This window comes from Diabrotica undecimpunctata, chromosome 1 (assembly GCF_040954645.1).
Source record: "Diabrotica undecimpunctata isolate CICGRU chromosome 1, icDiaUnde3, whole genome shotgun sequence".
NCBI lineage: Eukaryota > Metazoa > Arthropoda > Insecta > Coleoptera > Chrysomelidae > Diabrotica > Diabrotica undecimpunctata.
In genome coordinates, this window is record NC_092803.1 from 209,044,927 (window position 1) to 209,068,543 (window position 23,617).

A 23,617-nucleotide genomic window follows, 5' to 3' on the forward strand; every position below is an offset into this window, starting at 1 on the left:
TCTTTGTAGGCAGGTTTAAGTAGCACTTCTCGTATATTATGTGTAGTCCGTGATGATTTTTTTAGATAGTTCCATAGTTCGTCATCATAGTTGTAATTAAAAAAAATTGTGTGCGGACTATCTTTTCTGCATTGCAGAATTTTTATATCTGTCCACTTCACATTTTCTTTATTTTGATCAATTTTATAGTTGTTCCCTAACAGAAAGGAAACATGTTTAAAATCAATGAAGTCCTTTGTTTTCATTTCTTAAACTATATAGGATGAACCACTTTTTTTGCTGCATTTCATTACAATTCTATCAGTTTCTATCTCTGCACATGTTTCTGATAGCCATAATTCCTTCGCTTTGTAATGACAAAATCATAACAAGGTAGAAAAATTATTTGTAAAACTTTCAATATTTTTATTTAAATTCAAAACAAAAGGACTATAATAAAAATATGCAAATCAGGCTACCTTGAGTACAGTGATTAACAAAAGGATTGAAATTCACTACCTTAGTGAAAGTTGGGAATTACGGGGGGACAATATGATAAGACTCGCAGCCGAAAGGTTACATGAAGATTTAATACAATTTGGGATTTAATTTTTATAGAACAAGATTTCTGAGAATAGATTTTTTAACCTGTCAGTATTGTTAATACACAAGTTTTAAGATAACTGTTTTTCCTTTCATAAGAAAAAATACTTTTTGGCTGTGAATAATAAGTCTTAATTTATGTGTTTTTAATCCAATCTAATATATAAATGGTCAAATATAAATGGTGCGATATGACATCGCACACATTTTATGGAAAATATATAATGTGACGCAAAGGACATAAAACTTACATGAATAGATTGGTCTCGTAAAAATCTTTGTTTATTGTCTCGGCCGTTAAAGGGATTACGTAGACATGCCGTATATTAAAATTAAACAACACAGATATAGATATTAAAATAACAAATATCTTACTTTTTTCGTGCCTTTCATTGCTTGTTATCGAAACCATTGCAATGTTCCGTGCAAAACTGTTGTAACTCTGTTACATTCGAATTACAACAGTTTTGCACGGAACTTATGTACAAAAACGCAAAATAGTTAAACTGTTGTTGTTGTAATATTTAGCCGGTTAAGCATTTGAAAGTTACTAAAGTTTTACAGGGGATAAATATGCATGTTTACAATTGAATTCCATGATTACTTCGTTTTCATAAAATTTTGAGTTACTGCAGTCTTGCACTGAGTGTGCGATTTATCTAGTCATTATATCATCATCATCAAGCATCTAACGTCCACTGCTGAACATAGGCCTCTCGCATGCTTTTCCACTTAGTCCGATTTTGCGCCATCTGGATCCAATTTGTAGTCACTATTTTTATGTCATCTGTCAACGTCTGCTACTCCTGATCTTTTGCGTATAGTAGCATTGGGTATTCTATCACGTAGATAAACCCTTACATTATTCTCTTCATTGCCGTTTCCGCAACTTGTAGTTTACTCACTGTTGTTCTTGTGAGCGTTAGGGTTTCTGCGCTGTAGGTCATCACTGGCAAAATACACTGATTAAATACTTTTCTTTTTATTTTAGACACATTGGAATCTTAGACCTAAAAATATCCTTCATCTTTCCAAATGCAGCCCAAGCGAGGTTTATTCTTATTTTCAGCTCGATTGTTTGGTTGCCTCGACTTATTCTGATCTCATGGCCCAAGTATTTATAGGAGTCAACTGGCTCAATATCCTTGTCTTCTATTGAGATGTTTTGTTGTGGTCTAAATTTGTCATAAATTGTGTTTTTGAAAAATTTATTTTAAGACCAACTGTGCCTGGTCAAAGCTGTCTGCAATAAGAACGATATCATCTGCAAATCATTATATACCTACATAATATTTATAAGTATGCTCAATTCGTTTCTGTCAGGATGATCTAAACGCGAACAGACCACCCATACATTATTACCGCTTCAGTTCATTCTGCATCTACTTCACCCATGAAAGAGAATTGAGGTTATGTATCTGGTATGCTTTGTTTGTATTTCACCTGTTCTAAATCAATTGCATTTGTTGTACACACTAAATCATTGTTATAATGAACGTGCACTTTCTATTATCTATACTTGCAGTAGGTACCAACTTAAGGCAAGGTCATACCATGTGTCTTCAAGCAAGATTTTCTGTTTTATCTCACCGTTGCGTAGGTACAACTAGATGGAACCACAATATCTAATAAGAAGTAATAATACACATGAACTATTCTCACGCAGTGGTCTTTTTTCTATACGCTGTAAGAATGTCGTCGAAATACGTTTTGACTAGGTATGATAGCCTTGAGATGCCTTGCACCATCTCATGTGCGGTCAAATCTCTTGGTTAAAGCCTCACTAAATCCAAACTATTCACGAAATATAATATATAATCACGTACAAAAAGGTTCTAGGAATGAGATAGGAGCACCGAAAGTACCATCACCATAAAAAAAAATACAACTTTTATTATCAACAAACAAAACTAACTTAACATCACAATTTTCTTCTCGGAATGTAACTGAGCGTTTGGAAACACGAAATTCTTCATACTCTCGTTCAACTCCTCCAAGGCCAGTTGCGCTTGCAACCTCATCACATCGTCTTTATCCGAACTATAGATCCGCTTTAAAGTCCTGTAAACGGGTAAGATGTCCTCTTTGAAAAACGAAATTATTTCTTGATCTAATCCTACGAAGAGTTGTCTGATGACCGTAACGGCTGCCCTTCGTGCCTGTGGCGATTTATCGGTCGATATAACGGCGTGTACACAAGACAGCACCTATTAAAAACAAAAATAAATTATTACAACAAATATCTGAGCAAGCTTCCAATATTGTGGCTACAATTAGTGTTAGCATTGAGACAAAAGGGGAATATTTGTTAAAATAAACTAATAACACAACACTACATACGTTCATGCACTTTTCTACGTATTTGGAATTCACCTGTATGTTAAATCCAAATAGTATGTTATCCAGACGACGCCGCATTAATCGCCGAGACAGAAGACAATCTCCAAAGATTAACACACATCTTCAATACAACAGCCAAGAAATACGATATGATAATATCAGCAGAAAAAACCAAATGTATGACAACATCTAAATACCCACTACGATGTAAAATCGAAATTGATGGGAAAATAATAAAGCAGGAAGCAAGGTTAAGATATCCGGGAATAGATATAACTAGTTACGGAGATGTTGAAGGACAACAAAGCTTAAAAGCAAGTAAAACGGCGGGATCTCTTAATCACACAATCTGGAAGAACAAACGTCTAAGACAAGACACAGAAACAAGAATCTATAAAGCAGCAATTAGACCTATACACACAACGCAAAAGTCTAGGGATATTTTTATAAATAGACGTATTTTGTTTATCTGTAATCAACTTAAAAAAAGTAATACAAAATTTGTAGTTTAAATTGTTGTTTAATATGTCAAAAACCATAAATTGCAAAAGAAAACAGAAAATTGGAGCAAAAAAAATATATTAAAAATCACCCATATTTCACATACCACCATAAAATGTCAAAAATACGAAAAAATATAAACTTAAAATAATAAAGTATGGCCACCACGTTGGTTTATCACAGCTATACATCTACTGTTCATGCTCCGAATCACATTGTTAATGTCTGCTTAAGGTAGTTGTGTCCATTGTTCTCTCAGAAGCTCTTTTAATTAAAACTCATTGTAGATATTGCCCATATGTGGAGTAATTCTTCGTTGAAGCATGTCCCATACATGCTCAATGGGATTCAAGTCCGGTGATTGTGCTGGCCACGGCAATAAATCAATACCCTCGTTATCCAACCAGTTTGTTACAATATGCGCAACATGTGGTCGAGCATTATCATGCATAAAGTAAAAATTTTCTCCAACAGCTGCAGCAAACGGGCGCACAACAGGTTCAAGAATAGTGTCCAAATATTGCTGACTTGTGAGAAAGCCACGTGGGAAAACGAGGTCAGTTCTTCCGTCAATCATGATTCCGCCCCATACCATTAATGTACCACCTCTGTATGCATACACTTCTTGAAGATGTCGTAATCGTTCTCCATTTCCGGGTCGTCTTCAAACTCCTATCCAACGAGAATCTGGATGAAATCCATATCTAGACTCGTCACTAAACAAAACTGAGGCCCAGTCATTGTCAGTCCCATTCTGAAACTCTTGACACCAGGTTAATCTTGCAGCGCGATTGCCTCTAGATAGAGGTGACATCTCCGTGGTCGCCGACTACAAAGATTGGCTTCATGGAGACGATTCCTCACAGTACTGCTGCTAATTGTTACATTATGTGCAAGCTGTAATTCATTAACCAGCTCGGGTGCTGTGATTGTTGGCTGCCTTCTGGCATTTAAAATTAAATATCGGTCTTGAGCGACGGTTGTAGAGCGACCACGTCCTGGATGTTGCTCGGCTGGAACTCCAGTGTCTCTAAACCGACGCCACAAACGACTTACGACGCTTTGGGTCACCCAGCTGATCAGCAACTTGAGTTTGTCGCATACCAGCTTGAAGGAGGCCCACGGCTCCATTCATCTCGTCCAACGTTAAATTTTGTCGTTGCATGGTAAAAAGACAATATCTTTAACTCACCTATTAAGCAAGAATGGTATAAAGTGACTAAAATTAAAAATAAACAAAACATAAAAATGTCGTGGACTCTCACATAGCTAATATAGACATAGCTATATTACGTTACATTACATATTCAGTGCCTTAGATCACATTAAAGCAAAAAGTTTTAGAAAAATTCGCGATTGCACGTTCTGTGTGTATATATAAACATTACGCTTTCAGCAATTATAATGACCGACTAAAAATGACGAAAAGTAAAATCTGTAAACTGATTTTTGAGGAAATTTACTAAGAAGCGTAGATAAATATTTCCAATAAATGTTTAATAGCACTTAGAAACAGAAAAAATAGAATAAGCGATAAATATGATTGACCCCATAAACAAGATTGATAATACTCTCGTAAAATACCAAAAAGTTCGATATAATTCAATATTAGCAACATAGTAGACGTCTTTTTCATATTATATAATTACAAAACCGTTTTATATTACAAAGAAAACAGTTTTATATAAAAAATTATATTTTTATGTACACATAACTGTGTAACAGTAAAATCACGACAGCCTTAGGGGAACCGTGATTATTAAGGCGTGAATACATACCGACTACGAAAAAACCATCGGAAATTTATAATTTTTGTTGGTATTACGTGCTCTGCGGTCAGCCGTAGAGAATCCTACCGATATTATTTGATCGTGATTAAAACAACTTTATTTGATTGTTGCGTTGTGGCAAAACGGTTTAAAATCTATCTCGTCTTCGGGTAAAACTAAACATATATTTGTTTTAGTTTTAGAACGGTTAGTTTATTCAGAAATAACAAAAAGAAGTTTTTAAGAGGTATGAAGGTCCCTGTAAAAAAATTAAAATATGATAATTACTTCGCTATCGAAAAGTATTGCTTTGAAGATCACTTACCTCGGTGAACATTGATCCCAGTTTGTAGCCCAGTATTTGGCAAATTTCGCCAAGATTCGATAAACTGGATGCTCGTATCAAATCGTCTTCGTCTCGCGTGCCCATCAGGAATGTATTTAACAGGATTGGTTTGTATTTAGGAGCCATATCGCCTAAAACAAAAGCAAAATCAGATCGCCTAAACAAAAAATAGACCAAAATCACCGATAAAATATAAGGAAATCGCGTTAGGTATAAAACGGGATTAAGAGAATCATTATTTCTTTTACACTTCATTTTAATACCTGGACCATGACGGCCAATGTGATGAACCGATTAGAGGCCTTTGAAATGTGGGTATTTAGAAGACTACTTAAAATTCTCTGGTCAGATCACACAACAAATGTCGAAGTATTAAATCGAATGGACAGAGAACGAGAATTGCTGCCAATAATAAAAAGAAGAAAAACTGCTTATCTGGGTCATATATTTCGAAATTCCAAGTACCAGTTCTTAAAGCTTATTATGGAAGGGAAGATAGGAGGAAAACGGGGCATCGGAAGAAAGAAATACTCATGGCTTAAAAACATACGGGATTGGACAAACCTAGATGCCCATGCACTCTTTAGAGCCACATAAAACCGAGAGGAGTATGCCAGAATTGTCGCCAACATCCACTAATTGGATAGGACAAGAAGATCGATAGACACGATTTAATTGGCTAGTGTAGTCACAAATGCTCTAATGGATAACTAACTCTAACAAGAATATATTGAAATATAAATATATCAATATTTAAAGAAAATTGAAGTTGTAAATGCCTAGTAAATTCTTATTTATCTACATACAATTTCTAACGGAATAAAAATGTGCAGTTCTGTGTCTTCCAACCATTAATTAACAGCGCAAAGCTAAAAAGGCGTGTAATCTACTGTGTGAACCGTATAATTTAGTACATTTCTTCTAATTAAATTGTTAATCTTGTTGGGAAAAATTACGTAAGAAAATCTGCTTAGAGTGACGACGAAAACAAATAAAAATACGCATTGTGTTCATTGTCTTTCCGTTAAATGTCATTTTCATTTTATTATTTCCCAGTTAGCCCGTGGGAAACGAGTTTAATGGATAATAAATGTATCCATTAAATGACTCCGCGTTTCGAAGTAATTAAAAATAAACATAGTTTATGGCGGCAGCCTACCATCGTCTAATACATAGATGTACACGTCAAAGAGCAACCACATAAAACGATTAAATATTAAAAGCAATAGCGCAAACAAATGTAAAAATTAGTCGTTTCACGGCAAAAACTGAAATGTCTGTTTTAATTGAATATACGGCTACGATAACAACGCAACTTTTACGAAAAAACTTAAGGGTTTACTTTTCACGTAATTAAATTTTTCAGCGACTATTTTCAACTGAGAAAACGTCATAGCAATGCCACGTTTCCTACTGACAAAACTCCTTCCTGCCCGTGATTTCTCACCGACAAAATTATGACAGATTCGTCACGAAGGTGTCTGGTAATTCTTTTGTCGTCAGTTTGACAAACGTCATTGAAGCGTAATCAATTTTGGACAGATATAATGAATCCAGGCGAAAAATCAAGATTTGGATGCCAGTCAGATGAAGAAATCAAAAAATAGGTTTCAGAAACTGTCCCATTGAACACGCAGAGGTCCAGAAGCTCTATTTGGACCCAATTTTCGGAGTTGCTACGGGTGAGAAATTTTACGCTTGAAAGATGTACTACCATAACGGAACTAGCAAAAATTCTCGAGGATTATGCCTTTAACATGAAAAAAGGCAATGGTGAAGACTATAAAGAGTCGTCTGTAAAGTGAATGTGGAATACTACAGCAAAAATAGTACAAGAAAAATATTTTACGAACTACGGCATAAAAATCGCCCTTTTTACAGATATATCTTTCAAATGTGCAAGATTGGATAGAGATACCAAGCGGAGGCAGCTTTAAAGTGTACAAGAGAAAATAAAACTCAGTTCAAAAGCATTATGCAGCGAAGAACTATTAAAAATCATCCAAAGCTACGACAAGGAAACCCCCAATGGAGCACAAAAAAGTTTTTTTACCTTTGCTCATTTTGAACGTGCTTGGAGAGACAATGAGGCCGTAAACTGCAAGATTCACTTTTTCCAGAAGGATTTTGATGTTACGGGAGAATTTACCGGCCGAATTGAATACAACAGCATTTTTTCCAAAACAAATGGCAAATGGATGGTAAGAAATTCATCACACGAAAATTTATGACCACTTAGAATATTTTTGAAATTAATGGAAAAAAAGGGGACCAAATCTTCTATTAGACAGACTCTTTCTAACCGTTCGCCCCAACTGGAAGGATGGATCTTGGTTCAAAAACTATCCACTTGGAATCAACACCGTAGCTAAGTGGACAAAAATGTCAGCTGAATAAATTGAAATAGACACAAAAAAACATAAAATAACAAACCATTCTCATCGATCTTCAGCCTTGTTCAAGCTCTCTATCAAATGCAAGCTCTCTAAAACCATACCTGCACCTGTATTCCAGTCACACATAAAATCACACTTTGGTAAAAAAGAATGGGCAAACTACTATAGCTTATAATTGTACATTTAATATTGTTAACAAATAAATAAAGATTATGTTTCGTTGAAATGGTGCATTAATTGTTTCGTGAAATAATCTTGCCGAATATCATTCGAGAGAAAATTATTTATCGGCCAAATTTTCTTCTGGTTTTATTCAAGTATGTTGCCTTTTGACAATTTAACTGTCAAAATTTAATTCGCGAAAATTGCCAGGCAACAAACTTTCATACCAGTCGAAAATATAGTCGGCAAAATTTTCTCTCTTATGATATTATACGAATATGTCATCGCGAGTTGCTAGTTATAGACTAACACGTATCTCGATGTGCATCACCCCGTCTCAAAACCTCTACGATTGGAGAATTGACCTGGAAATACCCATATCAACGATCACGAACCTGTATAAATATGGAGCACTTTCAGGTCAGGAGGGCAGTCTTGCTCGGGCTCTCACAGAGTCGTCTTCACTCTGGGAGCCCTCTGTCAGGATTCCTCTCTGCTCCTCTAATTCCCACCATAGACTCATGGCTGAGACTACATGGCGTATGTATGTAGTAATAATTGCTGTTACATCTCAGTTATTGCGGTGAGGCTTAAAAATATTTGCAAATCGTTTTAATTTTTTTTAATTGTTTTTCGCTAGGTTTCGTGTATGATATATATGTAACAGGTAAATAATATTTGTTATTTAGTAATTTTTGCTACATTTAATAACACGATTTTATTTAAAAAATTGTTCAAAATCATAATTGTTTTGGATTTGGCAAAATTGCAGGCTCGTCTCCAGGGAAAATTAGAGAAATAAAGACATTATTACTGCACTCTACACTTTTCCAGAGAGTTGTAGCAACTACTGCAGGTGTTTCAAAGTCTGTAGTTAATCGAATATAAATAAAGCCTGATTTAAACAAGGCATTGGAATCCGACCGTGTCAGCAAATGTGGCAGCAAAAGGATCACTACTCCTCGTATTGATTGTAAAATCAGGGATATTTGTCTCGAAAATCGTAAAAAGAGTGTAACTGATTAGGATGATTAATAATGAAAGAATTAATGTTTCCAAAAGAACAGTCCAACGACGACTGGCCGAAGAGAATCTGCTAGGTCGCTGGCCTATAAAAAACCAAGGCTCACCGAACCCATGAAGATAAAGACACTCCAATTGGCCAAACAACACCGAAGTATGATTGTTAAAGACCGTAGTCGAGTAAGTACAACTTTTTTTAACGAATGGAGTTCGTGAACAGCGAATACTATTATTTTTACAGTAAATATGCTTCTCCGACGAATAAACATCCCAGATTTTGGTGAACAAAAGTGTGTTCGTCCAATGACGTCCTTGGGAGCAGTTCCATCCAGATTTCATTGTGGAGAGGGTTAAACATCCAGTTAGTGTCATGGTATGGTTTGTAATCTAGGCCAAGGATGTGGGACGCTTACACATCGTGAAAGGGACAATGAGACAGGGTCAGTATAAGCGAATACTTAAAACTCAACTCCTGCCCTAGCTGAAAGAATGGTTCCCTAGTGAAAAAAATTAAATTTGTATGCACTATTCTGTACTGTACCACAAAGCTAGGAGTGTAACTGCATTTCTGACCAAAAAAAATATTGCAGTTCTGCCCTGGCCGGAAAACTCACCTGACATAAACCCCATAGGGAGAATGTGGGAGTTAACCTAACGGGGGATCGTCAAAGATTTTATCACCACGACGCAGCAGTTGATTGAAGCCCTTATTACAGAATGGCATTCTAACCCAAATGCAGAAACCAGCAAAAATAACACAGAAGCTTGTATTCAGAGCTAAATATTGAAATTAGTAATTTTATGTTACAATTCATTTTTGCTACAAAATAACTGGTTTTACTAACAAAACGCATTGTTTTTGTGACCTTGATACCACACTCTCTTATATAAAAAATAAATGCAAGCCTTAAAGCCAACTACTTACTAAAAGAATTCAGTTAAACTAGAAAATTAAGAAACCATTTTACTGTCCCTAATAATTTACGTTCATTAGTTCATTTATTGACCAGATTTACAAAAACTGTCTTCAATTTCCGCAAAACACAAAAATTGCATAAGAAAGCTGCTGTCTTTTCTTTTAAAATCCATTTTGATTTTTGTCGATGGGACACTCTTATCAAAAGATATCGAATTTTTACCGTAGAATTAATACAAATTATATTAAAAAAAAATTATTTCGCGCGCGTAATTTGGTAAATTGATGTTTTTGTCCCTCATATGAGGTGCATTTTTTTAATGGGAAGCCCGGAGGTAGAAGTGACAAACTGTTTTGCATCTTTTTGGAGTCCCAAAATTGACATTCTCAGCCAAATTCAGCTTGTTCGTCTCGTTTTTAGAGGTCAATCTCTGACGACTGGACTACATGCAAGGAGAAAAAATATGGATTTATAGCGGAAGATACTTCGACCTAGTTTATCGAATCCCTCCGTAGAACATCCAGAGAATAGATAGTAGATCAACAGTTTATAAGACCTTTCTTTCTCTGTGATGACATGGCAACCAACTAGCAGTGAACACCGAAGAACTACTCCGAGCACCTATCAGTAGCTAACTTGTACTATCGAGATCTTCTGTGATTCCTGATGCTGTGATGTACTGGAAGTTTCGGCAAACGAAAAGTCCCAGAAGTTACGGAATTCCCCTGAGTAGGATTCAGTCACTCCCTGTCCTATCGATAGGTGGACCTAAGTTCCACGTAGGCGCAGACATACTGCACTACAGATCTACCGACTGGCAAATAATTTTGTTATTTTGATGGCCTAGAGGAGAAAGAATTCGCCGAAGGGGGGAGTACATCGAGCGAGGATGGTACCTTCAGAAGCAGATGAAATCACCATCACCACCACCAAGAAGCTGCTGTGTTGTGTATATTGTGTATTAACATTTCGAACTTTTATGAACATTTTGAACGCTTTATGAACCTTTTGCAATTTTTATATGCACCTCGATGCGCATTGTCACGCCTCGAAACCTCTAAAATTGGCTGACCTGGAAATACCCATATCAACGCTCACAAACGTGTACAAATATGGAGCATTTTCAGGTCAGAGCTCGGGCTCCCTCAGATTCGACTTCACTCTGAGAACCTTCTGCCAGGGGTTCTGCTCCCCTACTACACATCCTAGATTCTTAGCTGAGACTTTTTCTACTGCTCAATTTTTATTTCATTCTGCTTCAATTCAAATGTAAGGAGGAAATATTTGGAGGATCCATCGACTTCCGAGGCCTGTCGAAGCCCTTCGTCGAGCATTCAGGGAAAAGATCGATAGTTTCCAAGGAGGTCGATAGTTTCCAAGACCCTTCTTTCACTGCGATGACAAATACACGACGAAAATTCAAGATTGAGATAAGCAGCGTAACTGATTTAGAAAAACCAAAGATTACATTTATTGTAAATCAGCCAGATACCGTTCCATATCGTCCGATAAAGTAGTTGTACACTGAGAAATCTGATATCATTTACCTAAATAAATAAAAATAATTTACCTAATATCTTGCTGACTTTAACAAGAACTTCTCCCAGCTTCATCCTAGATTCGGAACTATCCTCTACGTCTTTTCTGTTAGAGTCTGAATATTCATCGCACAATATTTTTAATATAGTATCCGGAAATACGTCGGTCATCGCTGCAAGTCCGTTTATGGCGGATAAATATATAAATGAATCTTTGTTGGTTAAGTTTTGCTGAAAGAAATAGATATTGAAATAAAAACTTTTCTTATATAACTAATATCGCTTCAAATAGAAACGATATTGCCTGAAGTAAAAGCACTGAATGACCTTAAACCGTGTTAGAACTGGTGTAACCGCAGTAAAGAAAAACAAAATGAAATTGATATGAAAATGAACAAAATATAACATTTTCTGTCATCTGGTTTCATAAAAAGATCCTCTTCTTGAACAAAACTATCAGCATTCCCGTTAGCACCAATTCCTTTATGCTCTGGCACGCTTCGCCAGTTGCTTAAAGGACTCTTCACAACTCCCAAGTTTTTAGGCAACACAGAACAGCAACACTGATCAGAATAAAAAACGACGTAGTTTGTTGAGGAACCAAAGTAAACAGCAGAAACGCTTGCAAAAGATGTCAGCAACATTTTTAAAACAAATAATACTCCAGGAAAGTAAGTTTTTGTTAAGTAAAATCTTTCAGTTTGAACGAGATCGTCTGTGGATTTTCAAAAATGAATACTGGTTGGAAATAATGAAGGGAGAATCTATAAATCTATGTGTTCAAAAAAATGTTCCAAAGCCAAAGTCCCAAACATAGTTTTTTTACTTATTTCCCTGAACTGAAAAGCAAACAGTGACCAAAATAAAAGGGATTGTTGCTCAATCAAAGCAAATGACAAACACTTGCAGAAGATATCAACAACACTTTCAAACAAAAATAATATTACAACCTAATGATTATGAACAAAATATTGTTCCTTTATAAAATAAAATAACTTACCAGCAAAAGATTAAGGATGTATTGCTTTCTTTCCATAACAGCTGGATCTTTCTTCTCTATCAGTTTACTTAAGCAAATCAATCCGTGCCCCCTAGTGGGAAGTAATGGATCACACACATCTTCCAAAATCTGATCTAATTCTGCTTTATCTTTTTCTTCTATGATCTTTTGTTTATTTACATCATGTCCTTGTAAAATATTTAATATTTTGTGAATTATATCTTTAGTTTCTTTGTTTTCAGATTCTTCTTTAATTTGCTTTAAAGGGTTTAATAAAATATCATAATGAATAAGACTATCTCTATCAGAAGTCTCTAAAAGGTTCTGGAGAATCATAAGAATTGTAAATACTGATTGGAAACCTTCAGAATCACAGTCTTCTTTTGTATGTGTAGACAATTCCAATGTTCTATTTAAAACATTGTATATGTAGTCCACAATAACACCAGGTTTCTCGTTGAGCTGCTTTTGGATGTCTCTTTCATCGGCTAGTTCAGAAACTAGCTTATATACAACAATTTTCCTTTCGATATAAGATGTTGTGAAATCTTCTTCTACTTTTATAAGCCCTTCGTTGTTTTTTGGAAAATATTTGCTCTCGTTTGAAATACAATTAAGAAGATACCCAAAATATGACACCAGTAGTTCTGGTTTTCGTTTATACAATTTTAACAGGGCTTCACAGTTTTCAGAAGGCGAATACTGTACTGAATGTTGCATGTGCCTTAAGGTAATTCTATTGGCTTGCACATCAAATTCGACATCATCTCTAAATGCCAAAATTTCTGAGGACTTCAAGTTAAATAAAATTTTGTCTAAAACATCCAAACTCTTTTCTTGATTGCTTTCAAAAAACACTAATAAAATATCAGCCAAATCATTATTTACAGTTTTAAAAGAAGAATCTATGGTTATTACAAAAAAGCGATATATTACTGGAACAATTTTTGTAAGAAGACTTGAAGGCAGAACATTTTCTTGTGCGTTACTTTCAACAAAAACAGCATGTAACAACCTTGAAGTCAATTTGATGGTTTCTGTTATATCTCCTTTACAACATTGTTCAGCTTTTTGGGTAAAACATATTAAATGCGTCATAATATTCTTTACAAATACATCATTACATAACTCAGTATCTTTTGTGTAAATAATTTTGGTACAGTGAGTGAAGATATTCTCTGCGATAGTTTGTTCGGAAATTTGGTTGTGAAGTAGATCGATAAGTTGTTTACAAATATTCTCCTTAAAGTCAGGAAACTTCATACAATACAAAATTAGCTTAGAAAACACGTCTAATATTTTCCAATTTTGGGTATTGCTTTCACAATTTCCAAACAGAGCTGAAGCTACTGTCTGGACACCCTTTTGGGAGCGAAGAATACTGGTAAGATTTTGGAAAAGGTGTTTTTTAAACCAACTAGGAATTTTAGCGTTAAACATCACCATAGTCTCTCTAATAAAAATAGAAGGATGTACAGTTTGTTCTAAATGATTTAATATCTGTAAGAAAAATCTTTGTTCATGTATAAGCTTTTCATAAATTTCTTTGGTGATTGAAGCTGTGGACTCATCTGAAGGCTTTTTCACAGGACCATAAGAAATCTGATATAATGCAGCTAATATAACTTTCAAATTCTCAGGTAAAATGCATAATCTTAACACTGGCAATTTCATAAATTCTGTCAACCCAAAAGTTGTACATTTTAGTATGTTGTAACTCCAAAAAATATCTTCTGACACGAAATACCTTGACTGCATATGGAAAGGAAGAGTAGGTTGCAGTTTTGTTTGTATTCCTATAATAACCACATCATTTATAAAACCCCTCAGATCTCTTGTTTCTTGTACGCTTAAAAACACATCATCTGCATTTTCTGATTCTTTTCCCAATGCTTTTATTATGAAGAATGCTAAACATATGTACTTCCATTCTAAATCTATGTTATTAGAGAAATTTAGACTTGCTATATCAGATATTTCAGATAAGACATCATCATGTTTGATTCCTAATTTATTGTAAACTTCACTCAAACCAGACTCAAGAAAAGATGTGTAACTGCCATCTGCAATGAACAAGACAACGAAAGGTTTGCATCAAATTATTAAATTAGGTAAATATTATAGGCAATCTTAAACTACATATTTTCTTTAAGACAAACAAAAAAAAAGGGATAAAATAAATATATTGCTGATCAATTGACAATATATTGCTGATGATCAGTTGACAATTCGCAATTTACTCTCTTATGTGGATGTGACATAGGTTTCTCAGAATGGTGAATGGCATTAAAGACATAAGAAAAGAACTAATAAATAACTCATTTATGTTTTCGTAAGACAACAACTCGATCAATGAGAAAATAAAAGAATACGGGAGAAAATGGAATTGAAAATTAGGCAATAAGAAATGTAAGTTGCCTATATTTGGCGAAAATTTAGTACATATATTGCTTATTTACCCTTATATTATTATTATTATTGTGTCACCAGAACTTAGTTTTATCATTATAAAAAATTATTTGTGCTCAAAAATTTGTCTATTATGAGTGTTCACAAAGCAATTAAACTTTTAATTATATATTTCATGAAAATGCAAAATGTAGGTTATGTTTTAGATTTATTCATATCAAAAGAATTTATAAAAGAGGAGCATTTACCTTTTATTTCCGCTAATTTCAGAAGTTTTAAACACTCTAGTAACTGATTTTTGTTCATTTTACACATATAAACTTCACAAAACGCTTAAAAATAAGGATCATTTTAAATTATGTGCACCTCAGACAACTAGTCGCCACAAAATGGCGGTGGAAATTGGGAACGTGCGGTACCCCTTTCCAAAAGGGGTCGATTTAAAAAGATGTCATGGATTTAATTTTTGTTTATTTAATTTGTTATAATGATAAACGTAGTTTAGCCACAGAATAGCTTTAAGAACTTTTTTAATTTGAATTTTCATTTATTATAATAAAACCCAAATAAAAATAAAAAAATTTATTAATCAGATTGCAATATTTTGACTTAAAAAATACACAGTAAAGTATGATTTAAAGTATCCTAGTTTTTATGGAGCTACATTACAATTATACAGGTTTGCCACCACGAAGTGCCAGGACTAAATGCAGAACTGATCCACCTTGTACTTTGTAATCTTGTGCTGTCTTTTCATCATTCCTAAAACAATACAAACCATCATCTACATCATATTTTATTTGGAACATAAGTTCCATTAAGTGGCGTTCAATAACCAGGGTATAATACATAATGAATATTCGTTAATTAAAGTATCTCAAGACAGCATTCCCATATCAATTCTTATCTACAGTATGCCAGTAATATTGTTATAGCCAGCCCGGAAAATGAACAACTCTTCTTATAATAAATATATAATCAAAACCCATAGCATTACACAATAATTAATACAATATAAAATTACTCTTGATTTTTTATTCAGTTTACAATATACTAGTTTACCTTTCTATGGTACTTTTCAGCAATTCTATTTGGTATTACCATTTCTGTATTCTCCAATAATTGCCTTTTTTAAGATACTGATGTTCCCTGCTATTGATTTTTATATTCAATATAAAAGTACCCTGTATAGGATTTTTTATTGTATTTTAGTTAAACTCATTTTTTTTCTGTGACATTATTGTTTGAATATAGTTCCATAAACAGAAACAAGACTGTAATGCTTATTGCTAGCTGTCAACATGATTATTAGGATTAGTTACTCCATAGCTTTAATTACATTAGGGATTTTATATTGTTGAGAATAATAAGACAAGCATTCAATTTAGAAGGTCGAAATTATACATTTGGGTATATAAACTGGGTAGTTTATGCAATATAAGATCACAACTAAAAATATGATGACACTATACTAAAAAAGGTTAAAAAGGATATTCATACATTTGCTTTCCTGAGAATATAAGCCTCTGTTGTTGTGGAGGAATGCCTTCTTTTTCTTCAACTCTTTCTTTTATTCGTTCAACTTTATCTGTAGGTTCTATATCTATTTCGATTTCTTTTCCAGTGAGGGTCTAAAAAGTCTTTCAGTTAAAAACAAATTAACAGATATAATTCGAATTACCTTGACTTTGATAAGCATTGTGATATATTATTAATTTACTTAAAATTACTAAAAGTATACTGGACTCTGAGCTTCGATTTCGGATTTTTTCCCAAAATCTAAATTTGCAAAGAACACTCTTGGCCGGGAATTTGACGCAGACATGTTTGACAGTTGACATTTTATTCAGAAAATAAATGAAAACAATTATCAAATCAAATCATACTCACCAAATTATACGTTCTTGTAGTACGAATATTAAATAATGGTGAAAAGTTAATATATTCAGAACATTTATGACTGAACATCAAAAGTCATGTAGATGTACACTTTTAATAGTCGAGGCGGAATTAATTTGTAGCCAGTAGAAATATTAGGGTTAAGTCGTGTTAAGTTTCTTCTCTTTCGAATTTTGCAAGCGGTATTTGTATTTGTAAACTAATGGAGCTATAAATGAGATAACTTTTGCTTATACTATTTTATTCGAATATTAGGAGTTTTCTTTTAAGTATGGCTGCAGCCACGGTAGTTATTGAAGAAAAAAGTGACGCTGTTGATAGACAGAAAGTAAAAATTTACCATTCACAGAGAATTTAATACAGTAAGGTCTAACTTTCCTTAATTTTAGGTTTGTCCGTTTTTACTAAGAGTTTTCGTTTCCTCAAATGGTTCCCACCACAAACCGGCTGATTACATTAAAGGAAACACTCCTCAAAATGAACTACAAATTTACACTTGGAAGGATGCTACTCTACATGAGCTAACTCAATTAGTAAAAGAAGTCAATCCAGAAGCTAGACGAAAGGGAACAAAATTTAGTTTTGCTTTTGTGTACCCAGATATGAGACAGTCTGTGTATAGAATAAGAGAAATTGGAAATACAGTAACTGGTGTTAAAGGACCAGACGATTTGAAGACATTGGGTCTCTTAAGGCTTAATATTGGCGATTATCTTGATATTGCTATCACATCTCCAGATACTTGGAATTCTGCAAGAAAAGGGTATTCGAACAATTATAATTCTAGGTCTAGACAATATTAATAATATGTATATTATAGAAACACTATTTTCTACATATTTATTTATATTTTTTCCTGAATTTTGTAAGTAATAAGCTGAATGGCTTGTTGCTTAATGTATGTTTTAAGTAATTTGTTTAAAAATTAGTGATATGTATACTATAATATACTGTATCTAAACGAAAATTCCATCCTCATTGGGAATTATTTTTAATTGATCAATTAGTTATTGATAAATCACATTTTCAATCTATGTATTTTTGGAGATTAACAGTTGATTTCAGATCCAGAGGAAAAAGTGCAGTGGATTGAAACCTGGAGATCCAGCTAGTCCATTCTATTGCACTTCTTGGGCCAATCCACCTTGTGGGAAAAACACTTCAGGATCATCAGGACGAATTTAGTTTTTAGAATTCTATGAAAATTAGTGCATGAAACACCAAGAGTTTCAGATATTTTTTTGATAGACAGAATGGGATCGATTTGCACAAGAACCACGACTGCAACTTCAATATGTTCATTTTAAATTAGATAACTTACTTCATGTCTGATGCTGTTACCTGAACCCATATTTTGAAACATCAATTAAGTTTTGTATATATTGGTAGCTTAAATTTTTGTTTAGATGATTTTGATTAAAACTCTTGCTATGGCTTTAGACAATCATTATTATGAAAGTATGTGACAACTATTTTGAGTATTTCCTCTTTGATATTTTACCAGCAGGTGAGTACAATCTTATAACTGTGGCAAATAAGTTTATTTTAACAATAAAATGTGATTTGTTGGTAACTAGAATTGTCGTAAGAATTATTTTTGCATACAAATTGCTACCCATTGATATAAAAAATTTACCAGCTTTTTTATTTTGGTCAAGACATTTATTTTGTAGAGTTTTAGGGATACACATTTTTGTTTAGATACAATGTGTATCTATTACTTGTAAACATTTGTCAAGACCTGAGTTTTGTAACTGTCTAAAATAAAAATAACTATTTTTAATTGTATATTATTAATAGACTCTAAAATTTCATTGCACATGTCTCAGCAATATCCCCTAAGTTGAAAAAAGTATTAACAGCGAATATTCCATCTAAAATAATACCTCCTATCTCCTCGTTGCATGTAAAAATAGCTGATGTAACCACCTATCTCAATAGTTGAGTTGTCCATGTGAACAGAGTTCCTGTGATTCCACCTAGCGAATCTTTAAAACTAAACCATCTGAATAATTTCATTGTGTTTTACCTTAACAACTTGTTCAATCAATATATCAATATATTTATCAGAATTCTCAATCTAAAACTGATATCAACTGAATTCATTAATGTGTGGCATATTCTATTATTACACATTTCTGAATGCATTTTATTTTTAAATACAGGTATCCTGTGTCCAGAGAAAATCTAAGAGACTTAGCGTTTTTGATAAAACTTCAATTAAACAAATTCCTATGGTTATTTATGAAGAGCCAAGTACAAGTTTCCGTTTCCAAACAAAAGATTCAGATAATTTTGAAGGTATTGTCCAACTAGAAGTGTGGATAGCATTGAACCTAATGATGAAATGCTAATTGAAAATGCAGAAGAAAACATTGACGAAACTACAGACCTTCAGTTGACAATGCCTGAAAATGCAAATGAGCAGATATCCAATGCAAAAGATGATATGACTGGAGTTCCTGATTATGAAAATATTGATGAAGAATGCAGACCAAAGTGAATGGAAGAGAAATAAAAATAAAATGCTACAGATGAAGGGTAAGGCTTATGTTGGGTTCACTAGAGACAAAGATAATGTATTTTGGCATAATACTGAAAGAGATGAAAGAAAATTGGGACCTATCTGTGTTTCTAAACTATATGAAAATCCTCCAAGAGAAACTTCAGGCAGTTCACAAAAGAAATGATGATGAAAATTTTCAATTCCTAAATTGGGACCAACAGAAAATTTATGTTTGTGCACACATTGAAAAACAATGTGAGGCTAGGTCGATGACAGAAGGAGACTCAAGCAGGAGAGAGTGAACTCTATGTTACGCATTAACCAATGCAACTGAAACTGAGTACTTAATAAGTCCAGAATAGATAAAAACCAGAGTCAGACTGTTAAATGCTTCATAAGGATTTTCATGTAAAACAGATGTAAGGTATAATAGAAGTTGATCTATCACTTAAAAAACTGTCCTGTAAAAGAGGTATCATCACTTAAATGAAGGTAAAGGTGCTTAAATGTGGTGAGAAGCCTTTCAGAAGTTTTCCTTAGTAATCCTAGACATATTGTCTCTAGTAAGTGCATGTATTTTTACATATCATCTTCAACCAAGCCATCACATAACTCATTTTCTTCAACTTTACAGGAGAGCAATAACAAAACAACTAACCTTTGGTGATGACGAACCCAGAAAACCAGCTCTTAATGGTATTGGTATAGGAACTGAATGAAATATGTGGTGTTGTGGTTAGAAATGTTATATATGGTGTTGCTTTATTGTGATTACAGCAACATTTCTTATGATTTTTTCAAATCTAAAGTCATTCAGATATCCCGCAAAGTCATCAAATGAAATAAAAACTCCATTTATCACAAAATTAAGTTACATAGTATTGCTTGGTTGACAACCATATCACTGTTGATTTTTAGTGCAATCTATGCCACTTTTATTAAGTTTGCTCTTTGACCTTATGGTATGATGAAATTAATAATAAAACACATTAAATTGTTGCCTATTTTTTGTTTATTGGCAAAAAATGACAGTTATTGCTTAATAAAAACTAATAAAATGATACTTATCTAAAAAGCAATAAATATACTCCAATAATACAAAACTAAAGTTCTAAAGACATACATAGATATATAAATTAATTCTCAGTACAATATTACTGTCTTTCCAAGATTTCCTAAATATGTAGAATTCCAATATTCCTTTAATGGGAAACTATGTGTAATATTTTAATACATATGATACAAGAACTGGCTAATTTTGAGATAGGCATATGTGCAGCTTAATCTCTTCCTGAATAACTACTTGTAATTTAATATGATTCTTGTTTTTCATAATATACAATAGGGGGTTTAAGATACAATGTAGAGTTATAATTAAGAAAATCCTGGATTTTATATGCCACTTAATTAAATTAATATAAAAGAAACAATGATTTTGATAGTCACAAAAATAATTGAAAGTTGACAGTTCCTTGGAAACATAAGTATACAAATTAATACGGGAACAAATAAAACTTGTAAGTCTTTTTCCACTGCAGGATAAAAGTAACACCGAAATACAAAATAAAATATCAACTACAATTGCCCCTTTATTTTGAAAACACATTTCTCTATGATCATTTTGCTTTGTACCTCTCAAAATATTAAGAATTAAAATCAATCTATATTCTTCTAGTGTCTGATAATACTCTCACAATACACCCTACTCCAACAAGGTTATAAATCTTCTCATGCCACAACAGTAAATGACCACTGCTTCCTTCTGATGGGTATTCAAATCCTTTATACACATATTTCATCAAAGTATCTAGTGATTCTATATCTAGGGAGTTCACTGTCTCTTCTATTTGGGATGGTTTTATTGCCAATAAAACTTTAAATGTTACATTGAATGCAGTTTCCTAAAATATTGTCAATCAATTAAATCAGTCTGTGTTTATACATACCACAAAATCTTCATTTTACAAGAAATTTAAGAATTTATTTAGGCTAAAACTAAAGGAACCTATATTAAAGAACTGTTCATTCAGATTAAGATTTTGCTTACTCACTTTGATTTGCTGATTTTTTATTCCTAGTGGTGCATTGTTCAGCACAACCTTTAAGGCATCAAAATGTTTACCTGTAAACTAATTGTCAAGGAATATAAATATTACACAAGTTCTACATTCAATACATATCACAAACAGGTGGATTTTATGACTCATTCATTCAGTCTACTCAATAAACATTTATCAAACTTTAAAAATTTATAATTTTTACAATTACTGTTATTAACTTTATATAAAAAGGATATTTTTGAAGTAAATTATTCACTTCATTTTCGTCTGGACCAACTGAGCCCCCTGAATCAGTTTCGTCTTCTTTAAAGTTGTTTTCAGAATACTGGTCTACATCAATTTTACGAAAGGCAGAACTAAACGTGTTTTTTGCCATTGGGCTGTAGTTTTTGATATATAAAAATTAAAAAATTAATTTGAAAACCGAAAATCAACACCGATAATATACACACCCACTTTGACAGTAAAGAAAAAGAAAATATTTGAGGTTTAGTTAGTTCTAAATCTTCTGTTTTATTGAATGCCTCTTCTCTAAGATTTGATTCAGTTTCAATCTAATTAAAATGCACTTATAATCACACTATTCATTAAGTTAAAATAAGCTAATATCTGGCATAATAATATCATAATAATGTTTGAAAACTAATAATAAATATAGTCCATGTTAATAAATTTGATTAAAAATTTTACCATTGGAGCCTGGTTTTTCTCTTTTGTGAAGTCTAACACGTAAGAAAGAAGACGAAAGTGTCAACTGTCACTTCAGTAAGTTTGTCAATCTTGTCAACTTCTTTATAGTTTATTTTTCAAAGAACTAACATGGTAAGAAAAAATCGTGTAATATTTTTAATTTAAATGGACATCCATTAATAGTTTTAATGATGCTGTATTAAGAATATTTGGTTATATGTATTTCTCGATATATTTTCCCAAGTTTCTCTTTACAAATGAATTATTTTTATGGTTATATCTGCAACTATGTAATTATATACTTTCGTTTTTAGGGTAAAGTTAAGTGTTCCGATCTTAGGACTAAAGATAAAAAAGAGCTAACTAAACAGCTCGATGAGTTAAAAACAGAACTTACCAGCCTCCGGGTTGCGAAAGTTACCGGTGGAGCTCCATCAAAACTTTCAAAAATGTAAGTAAACAAAATTTATGTATTACCTACCAGTCATCATTGCCAATGCATTTAATGCTTAGTTCTTGCTTAGTTATTATTTCTTAAAAGTCAGTGTTTTAGTTTATGAAAATAGTTACAAAAAATTTCCAGATAATATAGAATAGGGACATTAAGACATTATTACTACTTAATTGATTCTTTTCGTGAGCAAACAGGTTATTGTTTTTAATTGACATTTTGTTGTTTTAGCCGTGTGGTAAGGAAAGCTATTGCCCGTGTATACATTGTAATGCACCAGAAACAAAAAGAAAACTTGAGGAAGTTGTACAAAAATAAGAAATACAAGCCTCTCGACCTTAGACCTAAGAAGACCCGTTCTATTCGCCGTGCCCTATCCTCACATGAACAGAAGATCAAGACACCTAAAGAAATCCGTAAGCGATCTGCATTCCCCGCAAGGAAGTTTGCATTGAAAGCTTAGGTTGTATTGTGTTAAATAAATACTTTATTATAGTTGCTTTATTTTATTCCTAAGAATTCACATTTGTTTTATTCAGTTTTTATAATTTTTAAGAAGAGTTTCTTATCCTATTACTGGGGAAATTTTTCCCAGCAAGCACAAGGTGAATATACATTTGTAGAAGAGAACAAAAGGGTAATAGACTATGTTGTCTACATGCAAATAATGAAACCAAATATAAAACTGTTTGGACGGAAAATAGAGTGGACAGGTGTGGCAAACTATCAAATGCTTGGAAAATATCCAAGCAGGCTGCTAAACAGTATTTCCTTACTTCTAGAGCTGTATGGATAAAATTACAGACTATTTGTTCAGTGGAGAAAGCATTACATACTGATAAGAGATGACATAAAAATTGGTACATATGGCAGAATATCAATAAGAAAACAGATTAACTATGAGAGATTTATATGAAAATGAGAAGTTCAAGATGTTAAAAGAAATGTTACACACATCTAACACCAATATAGAATAATTGATGTAAGTGTGCAGGACCAGAAAAAGATGTAAATACTAATTTATGTAT

General features: G+C 33.1%; 5 protein-coding genes across 5 annotated transcripts; 2 read left to right on the top strand and 3 right to left on the bottom strand.

The window, feature by feature from the left end:
- Positions 1-2,458: 2,458 nt before the first annotated feature.
- Positions 2,459-15,388, bottom strand: Tango6 (transport and golgi organization 6). The gene is made up of 5 exons (XM_072521097.1): positions 15,232-15,388; positions 12,575-14,637; positions 11,607-11,805; positions 5,518-5,669; positions 2,459-2,789 (listed from the first exon to the last, which is right to left on the bottom strand). Exons 1-5 carry the CDS (start codon positions 15,296-15,298, stop codon positions 2,493-2,495), a joined length of 2,778 nt encoding a protein of 925 aa, XP_072377198.1. The 5' UTR covers positions 15,299-15,388; the 3' UTR covers positions 2,459-2,492.
- A 162-nt stretch (positions 15,389-15,550) lies between these two features.
- Nedd8 (Nedd8 ubiquitin like modifier) lies at positions 15,551-16,811 on the bottom strand. The gene is made up of 3 exons (XM_072521099.1): positions 16,665-16,811; positions 16,484-16,614; positions 15,551-15,745 (listed from the first exon to the last, which is right to left on the bottom strand). The coding sequence occupies exons 1-3, from the start codon at positions 16,680-16,682 to the stop codon at positions 15,655-15,657; spliced, it is 240 nt and encodes a 79-aa protein (XP_072377200.1). The 5' UTR covers positions 16,683-16,811; the 3' UTR covers positions 15,551-15,654.
- A 31-nt stretch (positions 16,812-16,842) lies between these two features.
- Bin1 (histone deacetylase complex subunit SAP18) lies at positions 16,843-18,665 on the top strand. Its single transcript, XM_072521098.1, has 2 exons — positions 16,843-17,210; positions 17,272-18,665. Exons 1-2 carry the CDS (start codon positions 17,154-17,156, stop codon positions 17,683-17,685), a joined length of 471 nt encoding a protein of 156 aa, XP_072377199.1. The 5' UTR covers positions 16,843-17,153; the 3' UTR covers positions 17,686-18,665.
- A 1,717-nt stretch (positions 18,666-20,382) lies between these two features.
- Arpc5 (Actin-related protein 2/3 complex, subunit 5) lies at positions 20,383-21,930 on the bottom strand. Its single transcript, XM_072533320.1, has 3 exons — positions 21,684-21,930; positions 21,440-21,511; positions 20,383-21,289 (listed from the first exon to the last, which is right to left on the bottom strand). Exons 1-3 carry the CDS (start codon positions 21,822-21,824, stop codon positions 21,050-21,052), a joined length of 453 nt encoding a protein of 150 aa, XP_072389421.1. The 5' UTR covers positions 21,825-21,930; the 3' UTR covers positions 20,383-21,049.
- Positions 21,931-22,153: 223 nt separating this feature from the next.
- RpL35 (Ribosomal protein L35) lies at positions 22,154-23,084 on the top strand. Its single transcript, XM_072533326.1, has 3 exons — positions 22,154-22,270; positions 22,453-22,589; positions 22,821-23,084. Exons 1-3 carry the CDS (start codon positions 22,268-22,270, stop codon positions 23,050-23,052), a joined length of 372 nt encoding a protein of 123 aa, XP_072389427.1. The 5' UTR covers positions 22,154-22,267; the 3' UTR covers positions 23,053-23,084.
- Positions 23,085-23,617: the final 533 nt, after the last annotated feature.